The 20,628-nt window shown below is 37.3% G+C and overlaps 1 protein-coding gene across 2 annotated transcripts; it reads left to right on the top strand.

Annotated features, from left to right (window-relative positions):
* Nucleotides 1-258: 258 nt before the first annotated feature.
* Nucleotides 259-19,973, top strand: esrp1 (epithelial splicing regulatory protein 1). 2 transcript variants are annotated; one of them, XM_041248780.1, is made up of 16 exons: nt 259-566; nt 950-1,078; nt 2,034-2,147; nt 3,031-3,145; nt 4,141-4,239; nt 4,338-4,392; nt 5,027-5,137; nt 5,245-5,377; nt 5,454-5,496; nt 5,907-6,208; nt 9,290-9,505; nt 10,220-10,418; nt 11,737-11,908; nt 16,236-16,386; nt 18,565-18,687; nt 19,519-19,973. In XM_041248780.1, exons 1-15 carry the CDS (start codon nt 435-437, stop codon nt 18,646-18,648), a joined length of 2,055 nt encoding a protein of 684 aa, XP_041104714.1. In that variant the 5' UTR covers nt 259-434; the 3' UTR covers nt 18,649-18,687; nt 19,519-19,973. The 2 variants fall into 2 exon arrangements, with proteins under 2 accessions (XP_041104714.1, XP_041104715.1); XM_041248781.1 differs by having other exon boundaries at nt 260-566; nt 10,220-10,406.
* Nucleotides 19,974-20,628: the final 655 nt, after the last annotated feature.

Below are 20,628 nucleotides of genomic sequence, written 5' to 3'. Positions count from 1 at the left end.
AGTAGCTATTTTCTGTTTGGCTTATATTTTATATATAGAAAAGAAGATCGTGGCCAGGTAATGCTTTCTGCTGCGCTCTGCCACGTCCCTGTTTAAAAGCACCAATAGAACAGAGCCAGAGGCAGGTATTGTGTACCTGAGTCACGTGAGACGTGGGCAGGTAATGTACAAAAAAATAGGGAACGTTCAGCCATTACGAGGCTTTGAGAGGGGGGGGGGGGGTTGCCTCCTTTGCATAGGCTCTCACGCAATAAGAAAAGTCACTAATACCTGAAGCAAGGCAAACACCTTCGCTTAGACACATTTGTAGGTGTGGGGTTGTTGTTTTATGTTCACTAAATTCTAGGGTGAAGTTTTTTTTTTTTTTTTTTTAACAGGGATTTCTTTATTAAGGTGCATTTAGTTATTTTTTTTTCCCTGTCTTTGTATTCACCATGTCGGCGACTTTAGATTATTTGGTGGTTTTATTTAATACAACATCTGGTGTCAACGGGGCTGCTTTGGGATCTGATGAAAAGGAACTCGTTCAGTTGATGTGGCAAGTTGTGGATTTGGTGAACAAGAAGGTATATTTTGAGGTTATCTTTTCTTTATAGTTTTTTCCAAACTTGCTTGAATTTTCTTTTCTTTCTTTTTTTTTTTTTTTTTTAAGCATGCTTTTGATAACTTTTTTCTCATGTAACCCCTGGCGACTTTTCAAGGACATTTGCAAGCAAGGTGATGACTGTTAAATCAAACGTGCTCATTCAAAACACGATTTTCACTTGGTCAGACTAATTTAAACGTGTATTTACACGTAGCCTGTCATTTCAAACTCACAGCCATGCATTCGTTGACAAACGTAAGAATGAACAGATCGTTATTTTGTTTGTGTTTTTAATAATGTATTTTATAACATAAAACTAAAACACAAAAGAAAAAAATCTTTAATATCACCCCTTTACTTCAGACTGGAAAACTCTGTGAAGTTTTAGTAAGACCCGATAACTTGGAACTGACAGAAGAATTCAAAGAAGAAACTGGCCTTCAAGAAGAAACAATTTCGGCAGCTGAGCCTTTGGAGAACGTCTTAAATCAGGTGAATACATATATGACGTTTATGGTGAATATGTATAACGTTTTCTCACTACCATGTACCGTATTTGCTTTTGCATTTTTTGTGTTATTTTTATTATAATGCCAATATGTCACAATACATCACTAACCAATAAAGATTTTTAGTGTGGAAAAAAAGTATTTATTTATTCATTATGTAAAAGACAGATTTTAAAACAATCCATTATCTTTAGTTGGCTTTTCATCCATAAAGTAAGATATACAAAAATGTACTGTAAGACATTATCTATAGTAAATAGGTTGAATGTCTTTAATGCAGTAAACACTGAGAATAGTGTTATGGTGTAAGCTTTAACTGTAGTTAAATAAAACGTTAAACGTTAAAAAAGAAGAAAATGCAGGTTTCTAATATAACAAACAAAATGGTATCTCCGAGTTGTCGAAGTTTTTATAGTCATGCGAATAGTCATAGATTACTATCTAAATGCAAATACCTGTATTTGAATAGTGAGGCCATTATGTAGTTTTAAAGTACCTTTTACGGTGAGTTTTTCTTTTTCTTCTAAAACAAGTCACTGTGGAGCGAGCCTAAATCCTCCTCCCATATCCTTGCTGCCTCTTCAGTAAACGCAGGTACTGTGTAAGAAGAAAATAAAGTAAGTGTAAATATATCCCAGACATTGCCAATTTAACAGCAACAATGTGTAATTACGGAACTTTAATTAATGTAAACAAAAAGGTATTACATTCCTATATGCAGATTTAAAATAGTATCTTCAAACCAGAAATTACAGGCAGCGCAGCCTGTTACATATAGGATAAAAGTACTGGTTGTTTGAGATAATAGCAACTAAACTACTTTAATAATGAACTTATTAGAATTCGGTTTTTAAAAGGTAATCCGTTTGATTCTCATTTTTATTAACACGTTGTATGTAAAGCTCTAAGTGTAAATTGAACAGCTGTTTCCTGTGCAGTTTAACCAGCTGGTGGCAAATGAAGCAAGTCTTGCAGTGGGAGCTTCATTCTGTCTGTGTACTGATGGGCAGCTTCATATCAGACAAGTCCTTCACCCAGAGGCATCCAACAAGGTAGGATTGCATCGTCTTCCATTAGAGCATCAGTTGAGTTATGTTTTTTTTTTTCAAACACATACTGTATTACACAAGTTGAATAGATTTTAACATTAAAGATGAAGAGAGTCCTGGTACGATAATGACAAGCGGTATCTACAGCTATGGACAAAAGTTTTGCATCACCTAGAATTTTAGGATTGAGACATAACTACAAAATAAAAACTATCTGAACATCATTTTGATGTTTTATTTGACATCGTGTAATCAAAGAAACAACCAAATGATATTGCAAAAGTCTACCGGAAGCCATGATACTAGCATGGTATGTCACAGTTTTCAATTTGTCAATTTTTCGTTAGGTATGTGGAAAAAAACAAAGCAGTGTGTAATTTAATATGTTACCGTAACATTATTCAGCAGGTTTCATTCGACTTTATGAATTCCTTAATTCCATAGGATGATGCAAACCCTTTATCCATAGCTATAGTTAAGAAATCTCTGTTACATATTGGGTTCAGGATAAAAATGCAGAAACATGTAATTACTTTTTTTGTTATTGCAGAACATCTTGTATTCTGAAAAATAACACTAAACATTTTGTTTCCCACAAATAATTGCACCTACTACACACAATTCTAGACCGTGCTTTATTATCTAACTCAGTTAGGTTTTGTAATACTACACATCTTTCAAATTTAACAGTGCCATCAGATTTTCTTTACAACATAAAATGTTTTTGAAATTCACAGTGAAATTCAATTTTGTTTTGGTCCTGAAAGTTCAGGAGAATTTGTTAAATTATTTTCAATACTCATTTTGTAACAAGTCTTTTTAATTTTTTTTTTTTTTAAGAGATCATGTTCTGAATAAAGTAAAAAGTTTATTATTTTCCCAACAGAATGTCATGCTGCCTGAATGTTTTCATTCATTTTTTGACCTACGAAAAGAATTCAAGAAATGCTGTCCTGATTCACCTGCTCTTAAAGACCTGGATGTTCAAGCTATGGCCAATTGTATCCTTAAAACAGAGAGTTTGAAGAAACCCTTTCTAGACAATGCCTTGAGCGACTGTTAAACAGATTTGACCATACCAGATCTTTTTTTCCACATACCTACTAAGAAAGTTTGTGACATAGAAATATAATTTATGGTTATAACTGCATGTCAAAGGGGCCTATTTAAACAAACAGAAGTAATCAACCAAATAGCGACAGTGTCATTGTAGGCCAGTTCCATTTCTTTGAATATTATTAAAAAATTGAAAATTATTCCCAGTATCTGATTTGTTGTTGTACAGAAATAGTTTTCAATATTACCTAGTATATACTGTTATAGCATTTATTTTCTTATCTGTTCATTTGAATTGACATTTTAGTTTATATGATTATCATGAATACCACAGAAATTCCACGAAGACAAGTGCCCTGTTTTGCTTGCCTGCTCTACTGTAGTAATATACATTCAGTCTGACAGTATTTGTTCTCACTATTCCTCTCCCTTTAGATGTTTATCAGATGTGACTGGGTGTGGAGGTGTAGGGCTGGGAGCTGGGTGTTGGCTTCTTCAACCTTGTGTTTTGAAATGCAAATAGAACAGCTTTTGGGTCATTTCAGTCATTATGAGGGAGAGTCTAATGTGTTTAGTCAACAAAACAATAGCTTTCAACACCAAATGCCCTCCATGTGCAGTAATACATTATTGTGTGTTGTTAAAGGTACTGTGTTAATGTTATTTTAAAGGGTAGTCTTTATTATTGGGTTAAGTATGTTCATAACAAAAGAGGGACTGCTCTCATTATAGAAAACACAAGTACAAAAGCATTCATTTTTGTACTCGGTAAAAACAAATATATCAACAGTATATATTTGTTACAAGATTTCAAAAAATATTTCTACATCTCTATATGTTGATCAAACAGTAATAATAAATTATATTGTATTTAGGTATTTCTTATTATATTATTGGGTATATTGTTATCCTATTATTATCCTTAACAAGAATTTTAAAGACTTAAACATTGAAACTAATCCAACCAGTTACAGAGGTGCAGCTTTGCAAGTTCAAACTATGGTTAACATTATTCTGAAACTGATTTCAGATCCATTCCGTAAGTTGCCTCTTTGTATTTGTTTTATGTGCACATTAATAAATATTTATATATAATATTACACTTTCTTATTTATTGTTTTGTTCCATTCCCCATAGACCATAGATTCTCTAATCCAGAAAGAGTGAATGACAAATTTGAAACGGGTACCTGGTAAGCAGCATACACTGACTCATTTGCATTCTGTTTACCTTTAAATCAAAGTGTTTATCTAAAATTCATCTTCTTCTTCTTCTTCTTCTTCTTCTTCTTCTTCTTCTTCTTCTGCTTCTTCTTCTGCTTCTTTTGCTGCTGCTTCTACTTCTTCTCCTTCTTTTGCTTCTCCTTCTTCCAATACTGTAAGTATATAACTAGCTTCTATCTTTGATGTGCGGAACAACAACAAAAAAGTAAATGTATAAATATCCCAAACTAAATTTCCAAAACATTTTGTTATACAAACTACAGTCCACCCAAGTTAGTTTGAATATTCAAGATTTTACTGCTTACATCAAGGGGGGGCCTGTAAAATATACTTGTGGAGAGATGCAATCTAAAAATATAGCGCCTGCAATAGTGCTGTATATATGACAACATTAATGCAGCATATATGTGTTGTATATTAAGGGATTACATAAGTTATTGGCTCTTGTGCCTATGTTGTCATGGGTTTCCTCCTATGACTGGAAGTTCATTGAATAGTACTGTCAAACAGGGAAATTAAATGGGTCATAAATATGCACAGTGTGTTTTTTTTTTTTTTTTTGATTTTCAAAAAATCTTTTGTCGCTTCCTGTAAAATCTATAGCAGCAAGATGGAAATTGTTGATGACAACACTGTGATCAGAGCACGGGGGTTGCCCTGGCAATCCTCTGACCAGGACATTGGCAGATTTTTCCGGGGTCTCAACATTGCAAAGTTAGTGGTGCTTGTACTTATTATTCTGTCTGCATTGATCAATGTTACCCAGTTATTTTCCAATGCCGTTTTGTGTGCACCAATCTGATTTCTGTTCTGCTTCACAGAGGGGGAGCTGCACTATGTCTAAACTCACAAGGAAGAAGGAATGGGGAGGCATTGGTGAGATTTGTGAGTGAGGAACACAGAGATCTGGCACTGCAAAGACACAAACACCACATGGGAAATCGATATATTGAGGTACATAGATATACAGTTCATAATACTATGACTACTACTACAACAACTACTACTACTAATACATTTTATGTTTCAGGTTTACAAGGCCACAGGGGAGGATTTCCTTAAAATTGCTGGAGGTATTTATTCAAATACCATTACTTTGTATAAATGTCAAACTAGATTTATTTACAAGCAAGAACAAGCACTCTTGTATGGGTAGTGGATATCGTTTTTATTGACATTTCAGTTCATATCTTTAAGCAGTTTTGTATTTTGCATGGACATGTTTGCTTGTCTGCAAGTCAGCAAGAGTTGTAGATCAGCTTCACTCACCCACCCCACCCACCCCACCCACCCCCACCCCACGGGCTGTTCAAGCAAGTTGTGCAACAATGTAGATGGTCCTGCCAGTGTCTAACAACAGCTTTGTAATTCACTTTTATTGATTTGACTGTCTGCTTAGGGTTAAGTATAACACACTTAAACACACATTGCTAGAGAGACGGCATCTCATCCAAACAGATCACGTCTTAACTTGCTCCTGTAGGTACTTCCAATGAAGTGGCTCAGTTCCTGTCCAAAGAGAACCAAGTGATCGTTCGCATGCGTGGTCTCCCATTCACTGCCACTGCTGAAGAAGTGTTAGCATTTCTTGGTCCCAGCTGCCCTGTCACCGGTGAGAAAGAAGGAATCCTTTTTGTCAAGTACCCTGATGGCAGGCCTACGGGGGATGCTTTTGTATTATTTGCTTGTGAGGAGTTCTCACAAAACGCCCTTAAGAAACACAAGGACATTCTGGGGAAGAGATACATCGAACTGTTTAAAAGCACAGCAGCAGAGGTGCAGCAGGTTAGTAAACTTTTTCATTGCCTTGAATAGCACATTGATGCCATGCTCTTTTATGATAGTAATCCAAAGAGTACTAGTGAGGCATAGGGTTACAAACCTGTGTTTGTTTTATAGTTTTGTCTTAACTTTCTATGTACCAAGGAAGGTTTCGATAATATCTAATCTATAGCTGCTTCTGTCCATTTATAATTACTTTGGAAATGCATCCTTAAAAAATCTTAGAAATAAGTATCATAGCAATAAATAAGTATCCAAAGGTAATTTTGGCCATACACACACACACACACACACACACACACACACACACACACACATATAATATATATACAGTACCAGTCAAAAGTCAAAACCCCAAACTAGGTTTTTTTCATAATTGACAATGTTTTATGTTGTATACGTTTCTGTAAATACTTGAAAATGAAAACACATGTTACAATGTACAAAACAAAACATAAGGAGTATCAAAGCAATGTTCAAGAAAATTGAAAATTGTCTCTAAATCTTGGATTCCTCAAAATAGCCACCCTTCGCCTTAATAACAGCCTCACAAACACGAGACATTCGGTTAACAAGTTTCAGCAGGAAATCACCCGACATGTCTTCCCAGCTCTTCTGCAGCAATTCCCAGGGATGTAGGGCACTTGTAGGTAGCTTTGCTTTGACTCTTCTGTCCAGTTCATCCCATACAAGTTCTATGGGATTGAGGTCTGGAGACTGGGCAGGCCAGGTCATTAGACTGAGTTGCCCTTCATTTTCCTTCTTCGCCAGATAGTTTTTGCACAACTTTGAGGTGTGTTTCGGGTCATTATCTTGCTGAAGAATGAAGGACTGCCCAACTAGCCCTAATCCTGATAGAATGGCATGCCTCTGAAGTATGCTATGATAGCAATGCTGGTTGAGCTTGCCATGGACTTGGTAAAGATCACCAACTCTGTCACCAGCAAAGCAACCCCAGACCATGACACTGCCTCCTCCATACTTGACAGTGGGAACCACATATGCAGAACTCATGCGCTCACCCTCTGTGCGTCTTACAAATACTCGGCAGCTGGACCCAAATATTTCAAATTGTGACTCCTCGGTCCATAAGACCGACTTCCACTCCGCAAACATCCAGTTTCTGTGTTTTTTGGCCCAGGCAAGTCTCTTCCTCTTATTCTGCACTCTTAACAATGGTTTCTTTGCAGCAGTTCTTCCAGTTAGGCCAGCTTCACGCAATCTCCTCTGAATCGTTGATGTTGAAACATCTGTACTTCTAGTAGCATTTAGCTGAGCTTGCATTTCAGGGGCAGTTAATCACCGGTTTCACAGAATTGTGACTTGAATGAACTTGTTCTCTGATTCTGAGGAAACCCTTGGCCTGCCTGACCTTGAACGGTCCTCATAAGTGCCAGTTTCTTCAAATCGTTTGATGGTCTTGGCCACAGCAGACACACTTGCACAGTTCTTGCGATTTGTCTTAAAGATTGACCTTCATTGCTTAACTGAGCGTATTTTGCCATTTTCTACTCCCTTGCTTTCAGGAATGCTAAACTTGTGCCTATGCCTATGCCTATGCTACCTATATTTTATAGTAATCATGGACCCTCGCCTGTTAACAATAATTGGTGACAAAAGGTTAATTAGGTAACATGCTAGTTAACTCAGAGAACATCTAACAAAGACACTTTTATACTTAGGCCAGTGTTCTAACACTGTGTTATACACATTTCAGACTTTTAACTGACTTGGGCTTCAGTCTGAAATCCCCTTGCTTTGGGTGACCATTTCATTGAAATTGACAAGATTTACATTTTCATTTAAAAATTACATTTCTGAATGCAATTCACTTATGATTATCAGCTTATATAAGTACACGTATCATATAATGAAATATTAAGTGTTTATAGACAAGTTTATACAGTTAAAGCATAGATAATCATGAAAAGTCGTTTCAAGCAGGTGTACTCAAACTGTTGACTGGAACTGTATGTGTGTGTGTGTGTGTGTGTATGTGTGTATATATATATATATATAATATATATATATATATATATATATATATATATATATATATATATATATATATATCAAGCATAACTTAACTGGGTTGATGGTCAGCCATTAAGAAAAGAATTATGTCATTGTTGATTTGTGACATACTTATCCTGCTTTTGGCAGTCACAATTGTCTTCACTTCCTGGTTATCAGACATGTGATTAAGCCAGGGGTGAAATTTCACTTCAGTTATTTCTTCACTTTGAATATTGACATTTAATTCCTTTATTGCTGTGTGTGGATAGCTTGAAAAATAACCCTTAATCAAACATGATAACGCAAATTGTCAGATAACAATGTCCATGTTGGGAGAGTGAGGTATGCAAACACTTACAGAAATAATAGCTGTAATAAAAGCCTCTTCATTTCCTCAGTCTTATAGAGGTTTTTAGAATATTGTTCTTTGACTCTGGAACATTTTACACAAGCACAGGTAACACTTTGTTTTACTGCTTTATAAAAATGCATTTGAAGTTCTGAAGTTGTGTCATTTTATTGGGAATTTACAGATTCTTAAGCTGACACCTTAATCTGCTGTACCAAAAATACTTCTTAGGGTGGTTTGATACATCATCAAGCCACTTGAAAGACTTTTGTAACCCTGAGTAATGTGCTTAAAATACCAATATGGGTCCATTTGTGACAGCTTTACACTTTATGATGCATTTTAATACAGGGTTATCAGTACTGTCAGCTGAAGTCAGTTTTCTATCTGTAGACCAGTTACAGCCTGGCAGTGGTGCGAGAGGTTGTTCAGTGTTTGCTGGCTTGTGAAAAGATCAATATAAAAACCAGATTATTTTACATAGGCCAACACAGCATCCACTAGATTTGCATGTATTCAAGCAGTGACTTAGAACTGAAAGTATTTGTGTACAGTAGTCTGGCTAAAACACTTAACCACCCATTTAACATTAGAAAGCATCAGAATGTTTTGATCTGTAAATGGCCATGCTTTCACAGAAGGTTTTTTTTTCTTACCATAGACGAACAGAATTTTTTTTTTTGTAATTGTATTTAATAGACTTCTGTTTCTCTCTTCAGGTGTTGAACAGGTATACATCTGCGCCTCTCATTCCTATATCCCCTCCCATTATTCCTGTACTACCTCAGCCATTCGTGCCCCCTCCCAGTGTCAGAGATTGTGTCCGTCTCAGGGGCCTACCCTACATCGCATCCATTGAGGACATACTGGAGTTTCTTGCAGAGTTTACTGTGGACATCAGGCCTCATGGCATCCACATGGTGTTAAACCAGCAGGTATTGACAGTCTCACTGTCTGCATCCTCTGTGAGACTAATGTGTACCAAGGTTGTACAGTGTTGTCTGAAGTTGCCAAATAATAAAACACAAGCAAGCAGCTTTTATAAAACCAATGGTGTATTGATTTTTCTTGCAATTTAAGAATGGAGAAAAACAAGCATGGTGTTTTGGGAACGTGTAATGTCTGAAACACTTTTCACCCATTTGTTTGTCCAGTAAAAAAATATTTGCCTTTTGCAGTGCCTGAAGTGAAGGTAGCACAAAGTTGTTTTTGTACAGATGTAAAGGACTTTCAGGTTTAACCTGATTTGCATAGGCTTCGTTTATCTATGATAAAAGAGTAAAGGACACCATTTTTATTTATTTATAAAGTTAACTCATGTACTGTATTTACTTCATATATAATTCAACTTTAATCCAGTGATCCTGTAGATAGAGCCATTCCTGCTTGTGTAAAGTGTTTTAGGTACACCATTGCTGAGTGTGAATTAAATATTAAGTAATATATATGGTTGGCTTTTGTCTTTTTACAATGAAAAGTAGACTTTATGTAACACCTACAAATTCTTGTACGTTCCTATCAAAGTTTTTGAAAAAGAAAAAAAAATAGGTTGTATCAGAAAGGCAATATACACACACACACACATACACACATTTATTTAAATTTTTTCTTGAAATACTGCAGGGCTAATTTGTAATGTTTTGTCTCAGGGTCGTCCTTCAGGAGACGCATTTATCCAGATGAAATCCCCAGAGTGGGCTTTCCTGACTGCGCAGAAGTGTCACAAGAGAACTATGAAGGGCCGCTACGTGGAGGTGTTTCAGTGTTCAGCAGAAGATATGAATATTGTATTAATGGGGGGCACATTAAATCGGAATGGCCTGTCCCCACCGCCATGTAAGTTACGACGTAAGTTTTGCTTGGGTCTTGGTGCTGCTCTACGCTACATGCTGGTAGGTGCTGGAGCTTTTTTTATCTTCAATTTCCTGGTTCTTTTTGATTCACCATGATAAAATAGAGACTTCTACTGTCTAATATGGGAAGGAATCTAAGATGTGTTTGTGTTTCTTTTGGCTGTGGAAAAAACAAGTTACTCTGTTGATGCTTTCATTGAACAACTTTGCAAATAAGTTATATGATAAAAAAAATTTAAAAAATCACACACGGTTTAATTTGTCTGTAACAATAATCTATTTATATTCATCTTATTTCTCCAGTCTCAAACACTGTGTATGAATAAACTTAGCTAAAAGATGCACATATACTGTATATGCAGGTCTATGTACGATGATGAAGACTTTAAAATAATTTAAAAAAACATTAAAAGCATTATGAGAATAACTTCTTTAGGTGTTCAGTCATTACATTTTTTGGAGATTGGACACAGGATTGCTCACCTTTTAAAGTACAAATAGTCTCTTCCTTTTTTGGTTCCATTCGTGCAGTTCAGCGATGTTCAAAAACTTCTTTAGCGGTTTATAAAGCTTGATATGTATCGCCACCCATGAGTTTCACTGTTAAATTAGCTCCCATTACACAAGTCTAGCTCCCTTATGCAGTGTCTTGTTTTTGCAAAGGTGTGTAAACCTGTGATCTAATCTCTGTGTAGAACAATTCTGGTTTAGAAGGGCTTGAGAGTGTGGTCACTATGAGGTTTCTAGTACTGTGCTGCAGGGTCCTAGGCTGGGAGGTTGGTAATCTCTGTGTGTGCTCTCTTGGGAAATTCTATCTGTTTACCAGGTGTTTGGCATTATCTCTGTACTAAAGAGATTTTTTTTTTGCCCTTGATCTTTTGAATGTGGAATATGAAGACCCACTCCCACACATGAAGTTTGTAAACAAATTTGTAGGGTGTGGGCACTGAAAACAAAACCTTAAAACATGCTTTTTCTAAAACACTGAATAGCTCCCTGTAAACACCAGCTGCAACATCTAAGTTTGTGTTGCTGGTGGAGAGATCACCATCGTTCAGTTATATTTATTAACCCATACCCTCCCCAAGATATAGCTGTACAGATTCCTCTATTGAGAAATTTTTGAAAATTAAAAAATTAGCAAATGCCATCTAAACACTCCTATTAATAAAGAAAATATATTCACAAACAAAAATCTCACTTTGAAATTAAATGGTATGTGGATTCCTGACTTTCTCATCACATTGTATCGGTTTTAGTGCATTATTTAATGTGTCTGCATGTACAGACTGCTTTTCTCTTCTGTTTCACAGGTCTGTCTCCTCCTGGGTATGTCTTTCCTCCCCCTACAGCCGTTATCCCTGCAGAAGCTGCCGGCCTCTATCAGCCTCAAATTCTTCTCAATTCCCAGGCATTGCAGCCTCCCACAGCTTTCTACCCAGCTGGCACTCAGCTCTTCGTGAACTACGCTGCATATTACCCAAGGTAGGACATGACACACAGGGAGAGTGGAGTGGAGTGGAGGGGAGGGGAGAATCAAAAAAGCACCTGGTGAGTGCTACAGTAGCTAACAAAGAAAGCTAGTCCTGGATTGCTGTATGCTTAAGCATAGCTCAAGTAAATACTAAAGAAAGACACAATTGTCAAGACCACTGCCCTTGAAGTACCGCAGCAAATCTGAAATCTGTCACCTTGCAATTCAGTGTCCGAAGAGAAAACTTGCAGCTCTCTTTTCAAATGTTCACGTCAAAAAATCAGCCATATCCCTCCGTTAAGCAGTTAATCCTGGAAATGTGTTCTTCATTGCTGCAAATTTATCGCGATTCAGCAGCTCAAGCAACTGCAGCTTATCGAGGCTTGCATATCGATGACGAATCTGGAATATTAAATTGTCCAAAATGGAAAAGAACAGTGTGCATTATTGCTGCTTTACGTCTTGGAACTCACCCTGCAGTCGGCGACTCTTTTTTGGCAGTTGAGGACAACCAGTTTCTTCCAATTAAGCTACCTTTTTGGTGGATTTGGAAAAAACGATGTGAAACCCCCTACTGTTGCAAGGAATACCCTGCCCGGGGCTCCCAAGTGACGCATCTGGTAAAGGCGCTCCACGTGGAGTGCAGGATGCGCTCTATAGCTTGGACGTCGCCAGTTCAAGTCCAGGCTATTCCATTCCCAGGAGGACGGAGCTCCCAGGGGGCGGAGCACAATTGGCCAAGCGCCACCCAGGGGGGTGGGGGGAGACTTAGGTCAGCCAGGGTGTCCTCGGCTCACTTTGTACCAGCAACCCCGATGGTCTGGCCAGACTCCTGCGGGCTTGCCTGTAAACTGCCCAGAGCTGCATTGTCCTTCGACACTGTAGCTCTGAGCTGTCTGCATGGAGAGCCTGCATGGAGTGTGTAAAAAAGCGGGTGGCTGATGGCACCCGCTTCGGTGGTCAGCGTGTGTTCATCTTCACCCCTCCCGAGTCAGCGCAGGGGTGGTAGCGGTGAGCTGAGCCTAAAAATAATTGGACATTCTAAATTGGGAGAAAATAATATAATTGGCGTCTACTATACTGAAAAAATAAATAAATAAATAAAAAATGCCCTTGCCTATGTAATGCATTTTTGCTCCTGTAGCAGTGTATAAAGGGGTCACTGCTCGTACTTTGGCTTGTAGCCCATTTAATTCAGAAGCCATCACTGCAGCTCCATCATACGTTTGTGCAACCAGTTTCTCTTCAAAATGATACTCTGCCATTGTTGTGCTAACGAGGTTGAAAACTGACTGCACATTTCTTCAGCTGGTTACGTCAAAAAAAAGAAAAAAAAAACAGGAAATGCTCTTGTATATTTCCCAGTTCTTCCACATACCGCACAATTATAGAAAGCTGAGAGTGACAGGCAATGACAGTTGATTAATCTTTCTGTCATGCAAAAAAAAAGGGGCAGGATTCACTTCCTTTTTTATCTCCTCAAGCACAGGTAATAACATAGAAGAAATGAAATCATTCTGAATTGTTTTTGACATTCCTGTAAATACACTAGACTGCTGCATGGCAAGCAATTCATCATAGCGAGTTATTACCTCTGTGAGCTAGCGGTAGTTCCCCTTGTTTAAAGAATCCGCCATCTCTTCATGGCCTCTGAATTAATTCCTGGCGAACCAAGAAAGTTGTTGCATTTATTAGACGTTTTAAAACAGCCCTCATGGTTTCGTTGTGTTTTGCTACTTGAATCTGTGCACCTTCGTCTATAAAATTCGCTTAATGCGAATTTGTCCTGGCAGCTTCAGTTTCACTTCGGCATTGACGTGGTCTTTTGCTTTGGTATGTAGTTTTACTGCTTGATCCAAATTTTTTATGTCATTATATCCGTCTTCCCCCCCAAAGTACTGCAGAAATACAGAAAAGTAAACAAGGCCAACAATACAGGCGGTTTGTAATCGCGCTGCCTGTCAGCCAGTCCACTCTATCATACCAGTGACAATGAAAGGATCTAGTACCAGTATTTCTCAGTATTTTCTTCTTCTACGCTTACTTTTATTTGAGGCTGTCTACCCTCGGATTTTATATGAACTTTGTCAGTATATTCTTAAAACTGGAGAGTTTAGCTACTGATTTACCACATTCACAGCCTCAGCCATTTAACACGTGGCACTGGCACCACAGAATTCACTATAATTTTAAAATACGAAAATTAAATCGTGTTTCCTACCTTCGTCCAAAATTAAATTGAATAATATTCACCTCACATACAGAATTTGATTTAATTATTTTTCTTTTAATATGGGCAAAGATGTCTACTATCAACTTTTGAATATACTCTCTCCACTAACATGGGTGAGGTAATAATTATATTGAAATGAGCAAGGCTGGAAGCATATCTGGAGACTTGCCTCCCTTGATGAAAAAAAAAAAAAAAAAAAAGTGCGATTCATCCAAAAAAAAGCACATGTGATTCATCCAAGCACATGTGATTTTTTTTGCAGTTTATGTTGAAGTCTATTGCAGATAGGGAAAACTAATGGAGCCAGTGCCTCCGGCTATCTGAATAAAGTTAAAACATAGGTGTTTTGTGTTTGTGCGTCTCTGTATATTATAAACAGCTATAAAATTTAAGATATATTAAAAAATACACTTCATTGTGTGATTGAATTATATATTATATATGAACAGAACACAACTATAATAACAATTATATTTAATTTATATAAAACAGAATTTTTTTAGAATGATCAAAAGATTTATAGTTAAAATTTGGCATATTTTTCTTTTAGAAACAAACAAAAAAAGAAATCGCCAGTAAAGGCTATTAAACTTAATAGAATGCTTGACTTTAAAACTAGTTTGATTAGTTATTTTAATATTTACCCGAATTCTTTTGGTGTTACCTGGTAGCATTCACATTCTTGACAGCCAATTACAGTTTGCAATAAATATGTCTAACAGTTCTTTGAAGGAGCTGAGAAATAACACTGGGTAAATAACAAACAGCATTTTCAGTGTGCTTTTATTCCAATCTTGTGAAGGAATTTCACAGAGCAATAACACATTTTATATACAACAGTGGAATGTAAAATGAACTGTACTGGAATAACCAGCTGAAAACCTGCCCAACCAGCTCTGACCACATTCTGTGGGACTATCGCTATCAATCAGACCCACTCCAGCCTGAGCCTGGCAATGTTACATTTGGTAGGTCATGTACATTGATGTTGATGTTAGCTGGTTGTATTTTATTGAATCTGTGGAATAAGTGGTGGACAAAATAAAATAAAAAAAAAAAAACATCAAAACCTGCTTTATTTCATACTTCAATTACATTTTATAATCAGGTGGTGCTATCTATGGGGGTTTAGCAAATGGCAACACAAGATTTCTGCTGGCCTCACTGGTTCTTCTAAACAAAAAGAGATAACCAAGTCTAATTGTATTTTCATGTCAAACCAGTTATTGGTGTAAATTATCTTAACATTGATCTTAAAATGAATGAGCATGGAAAGGCATAAAGAATTAGGGGGGTTAATGACTGAACTGCGGCAGCACTGACTTTATGGAAATGACAGGAACTTCTTTGACTTGCCAACCCTTAGGTCTGGATAATGAGTTTCTGTATGGTGAAGGGTTTACAAGGTCAACTGCTGTAGACATGAATGAATAATCCCACAATAACTGTTATTTGCAATAGAGTAAGAAGACTGGTTTTCTTTAAAGATACCTACTGTCTCGGCACCACAGTAAAATAAGAGGCAAAATGTTGCCTAGTGTTGTAAGTAGCCAGAAGATCTAAACTTTAACCATCACTGTCTCCAGCAATGATTAGCTAAGCCATTTCCCCTCGTGCCTGACTCCATCCAGCTGTAAAATTACAAGAGGCACTACAGTGGAAATTAAATGTGTTATCTTTGCAAGGCCGTCAAATACATTTGCATGTAGTACATTTAAGCTCTGTATTCTCTAAAAACAGACTGAATATGCAAATGGTGTTACCGATGTGAAGAGAGCTCTTACATCCGGGATATTGCATGCTGTTCCTTAAACTTTATATTTCTTCAAGGAAACAGCATTTTGGGCATTCATGGAAACTTTTGTAGTCTGTTTATTTAAAGGGTGTGGGCCAAATGTCATTTATTTGCTGCTAACTGGTATTGTTAATATAAAAAAAACAATTATGTGACACTTCTTAATTCAACATTTTATTATTTAAAGTAACATTAAAAATGTTTCCTTTATAAAAAACAAAATTATGCTAACTTTACTCTGAGGTAAATGCTTATTAAATCTACGCCGTTGTTAAAAAGAAAGAAAAACACCTAATCTCTTTCGTTTCAGCCCCCCTGGCTCCACAAACAGCCTGAACTACTTTGCCTCTCCTGCTGCTGCCCCCACCATGGCTCAGCCTGGAGCAATGGTCAGGATGCAGAGCCTGGCCTATAACAACACAGGTGTCAAGGACATTCTCAACTTCTTCCAGGGCTACCAGGTTCGTAATGTCTTATAATCAGGAGCAGAGAGAAAGAGAGAGAGAGGATCTAAATGCAGTGACACAAGAAAGTTGTTCATTCAGTTTAAGGTGTATGTTTGTTTGTTTGTTTGTTTGTTTATGAGGTGTTTGTTTATGTTGAAGGTGGCTGCTATTAGAAAAAGAAAAAGCCTTTTTTATCCAAAATTGTTACACCTCTAGATAAAATATTTAAAACATGGTTAGCCATGTTAGTTAGAATCAATTTCTATATGCATTGTATCAGATAATGCGCTGAAAAATGTTTGCATTCAGTCCATTAGGATTGTTGGAAACGTTTTGTATAGATTTGTAAAGTAAAATATACCTGGACAATGAATAATACATGTGATATATATTGAGTAATTAGTGTTAGTAAAATAAAATGGATCGGCCCATTTCTGGGCTGGTTTGAGTTTTTTTTTTCCTCATAGTCATTTTGGTTGCTAAATGAGTGATTTCAAAATACCATCAAACTTTTGGGCGCCAGCCGTCCTATGTACGACCGCCAGCCGTGTTGAGCGTTCAGAGGTTGTTTTTTCTGTCTTGTGACTTTCTTTTCCTTCTGCCACCGTGCCACACACCCACCACACCTAACCCCTACCCTCACCCAGCCACTCCCCACCCCTCCCTTCGGTGCGGGTCTTGCTCGCGCCCCTCCGCCAACACTGTTTGTTTTTTGTTTTTGGAACACACATTTGCTGATGTCTTGTTTTTTTAAATAAAAACCCTGCGCAGGGTTTTGCCAACATTGACAACAAAAAATACAGAACACTGAAATAAAAGTAAATTCACTTTGTTTTTATGTTTATTTATTTTTTTTATTTTTTTATTGAACCAGCATAACTAGCTCTTGTACCAACACTACAGCCTCCTAAACCAGCATGACCAAAAATGATAAATGAGAGACCTTAAAGATTACTTCAGTATCAAAAGAGAGTGAGCAACTGTGACAACCCACCTTCCTCTTCGTGAAATAAAAACAGGTTTTCCCTATTGTCCTTGCACTTAGCCAGTTCCTAGCTAGGGTGGAGCACTCAAGGTTTTGCAATCTGGCTTGTCTGAACATGAGTTTGCTTTTTTTTGTTTAAAAAGCCTATGTATTCGGTGACATTTTAATTAACAGGAACCACCCCCTTGATCCTTTTATTAAAGATAAATGTTTCATATTAGTGTACTTAATACATTATTGAAAAAAAATCCACTTGAATTAATTGCTAATTGAACACTGCAGATTACATTAGATTGATGTAGGTTTTGTTTGTGACTTTTGTTTTTCTCTTTAGTGCAAACAAAAAATCATCTTTTTTTTTTTGGTTTTATTTTAAGAAAACTGGGTGGATTTATAAAGTTAAAAGTCTGAACTAACGTCTGTTCTGATCTAAACAAAGGTGGGGCAAAATACCTACACCCTAAAGCTTTCTACATTTCAGTCCAAATTCCAATGTATTTTTTAAAGCATTTAGCAATTTTATTAAGAGTAAATGAGGTTTGCTCCCTAGTAAAGTCAGTAAAGGCACTCCACGTGGAGTGCAGGATGTGCCCTATCGTCTGGGGATCGCAGGTTCGAGTCCAGGCTATGTCACAGCCGACCATGACCGGGAGTTCCTAGGGGGCGGCGCACAGTTGGCCGAGCGCTGCCCGGGTCGGGAGGGCTTCCAGCCTCCGTTCCCCAAGTCGGTGGGGGGGTTCCGAGCGGTGAGCCGAGGATACAGATAATAATTGGGCACACTAATTTGGGGAGAAAACAGGGGTAAAAAATTGGAAATTACTAAATTTTTCAAAATAAGAGTAAATGTGGCTGTATTTAGACCTGCTGCTGTGTAGCTCAATAAAACAGACCCCGCTATTTAAAAAAAAAATAGTTTAAAAAATGTCACATGATCCTTAAGTCGACTTCCCAGCTTGATCCCCAGCATTTGTATAGTTTAATTGAACTGTGATGACACATCTGCTTCATTCAGCATTTTGTATCTAATTTCTTCAAGAATATAACAAAAACAACTGTTATGCTTATGCAGCTAAAGAAAAAGGTTTCCCCCATCAACATTATTTAGCTGAAATTAAGGCCATATGCCTTAAATGGGAGATGCTGTTTGTTAATGAGCAATACTGTCCTATGCATGGCGGCTGATCTGTGTGTTCAAACTTACATCATAGTATGCATCAGAAGATGGACTTGTACATGCACATGACCAAGCCAGGACACTACTCACACATCCCAAAGAATGGGTCTGTATTTAATGGGCCCTTCCTACTAAACATCTTGTGAAGAAAAGGAAGGTAAGGCTCAACCATGATCACCTCAGTGGGTCAATGGGCTTTTTTAACAAAATTCCTGTGGTGTCGGGTAGACCTTTTGATAATGTAGAGTATCAAAAGGAAAGTTGACATTTTCTGGTGGTTTTGCAAATTCAGGAGGGATTTGGGCTTTGTAACTCCCTTCAGTTGTTCAGTGTTGTTGTACCTCATTTTAAAAGGCATCTAGAAATCTTTCAGCTCTCCCAGGCACCATGTGCTCCCATTGTATGATACTGCAAAAAAGGACATAAATGTAGAAATCCTGGTCAAATCTGCCACAGGGCATATGTCAAAACGCAACCTATCACCTCTGGAGACTTGGGTTCAAATCCCAGGTCAGTTTGGTCGTCTCTGTCACAAAACCACCAAACAGTGAGCACAGAGGATGTTCAGGTTAGGACTGAGGTTTGCTCGCAGAGCTATGAAGGGAAGTGTCCACACCGTTCTCTCCTCTACTGTCCTGAAGAAAAATAAAGAATTTGGTAAAAACAATTTATTTGTGAAAATCCATACCTGGATGCTTTTAAAACTGAGATGAAAAGAGGAAAGATTGAAAGTACATGTCACAGCATACCTTAAACATTTGACCTGCCTTATTGTTACTTGCTATTAAAGAGGTACAGCTTCTCTAAAATGATCAAAATGATTGGTTCTTAATCTTGGTATGTGTACCAGAAGGTGGTGGATAAAAAAAAACTTCCGACTCTACCTCAGTGGTGCTGGGATATTTCCTGCCAAGCCCTCCAGTAGTTGTTTCATGTCTTGAAAGCCAATGCCTTGATTGGTCCATTTTTCTTTTCTCTCATTGAACAGAATTGTCCAGAGTCTGTGATGATGATGATGAATAATTTGTATGAACAGCCCATCAGCAATGCCTTATTAACATGCCCTGCCCTGCAGTCAACCAAGCAAATAAACAGCCCAGCAGCACTGCCTTATTAACATGCCTATCCTGCAGTCAACCAAGCAAATGAACAGTCCAGCAGCAATGCATGATTAACATGCCCTATCCTGCAGTCAGCCAAGCAAGCTGTGCAAGACAGGAACCGTCCACACATTGGGATCCACTGTGTGGACCTCCAGCTGCTGTAGAAAGGCCGACACACAAATATCACGGGGACACGTTATAGAACCCTGTAAGTTGAAAAACAAAGTGGATCTGAACTCGCATTTAAAAAAAAACATTGGTTTAAGCTTTTGCCTAAAATTTTTGTAACTAATAAGCTCAGTCATCTCAGATTTCTAAATGCGTGTGTATATAAAGTAAGTGTCTTTTTTAGAATAAATGCAGTAGAAGCAAATTGCTGTAGCAGCTTTATTTTGAATTGCACAATGTGTTGCGTGAAGAATGCAAAAAAATGTTAGCCAATGCAAACCCGATGTCTGTTACTGTTTTTTCTTTGTTTTTATAAGGTTGTATCGTACAATACTGCATGCAATGTTCAAAAGGGGAGAGAGAAGGATTATGAGTAGTTGGTTGTTCATGTCCAACTTATCAATCCTCAAAGAGCTGTAATGCCAATTAAGTATAATCTTCATGCCGACACTAACCAGTCACAGATACCCAAGTCCAGATACAAAAGCCTGCCAATTAAGTATGTGTGGATATACATACATTAGTCAACAGTTATGCAGTATGCACAGGGATTGCATTAGTTGTTTGCTATGTGAACATTAATTTAGTGTTCTATTAAATTATGCTCCAAAAAATAACAAGTCATTGACATGCTGTAGCTGAATGTAGAAAAACTACAGGTGACATTGTGCTTTCTGGTGCTTCGAAAGCAAACTAAAATGTTATAATTCCCCAACGTATTGAAGTCAAACACTGTATAAACTGCTTGTTCAATTTTCTTCACTGTGTATATATATATATATATATATATATATATATATATATATATATATATATATATATATATA

The sequence above is a fragment of the Polyodon spathula genome, chromosome 4, assembly GCF_017654505.1.
Source record: "Polyodon spathula isolate WHYD16114869_AA chromosome 4, ASM1765450v1, whole genome shotgun sequence".
Classification (NCBI taxonomy): domain Eukaryota; kingdom Metazoa; phylum Chordata; class Actinopteri; order Acipenseriformes; family Polyodontidae; genus Polyodon; species Polyodon spathula.
Note: the sequence above shows the minus strand (reverse complement) of the source record. Positions and strands in the feature narration are given on the sequence as shown.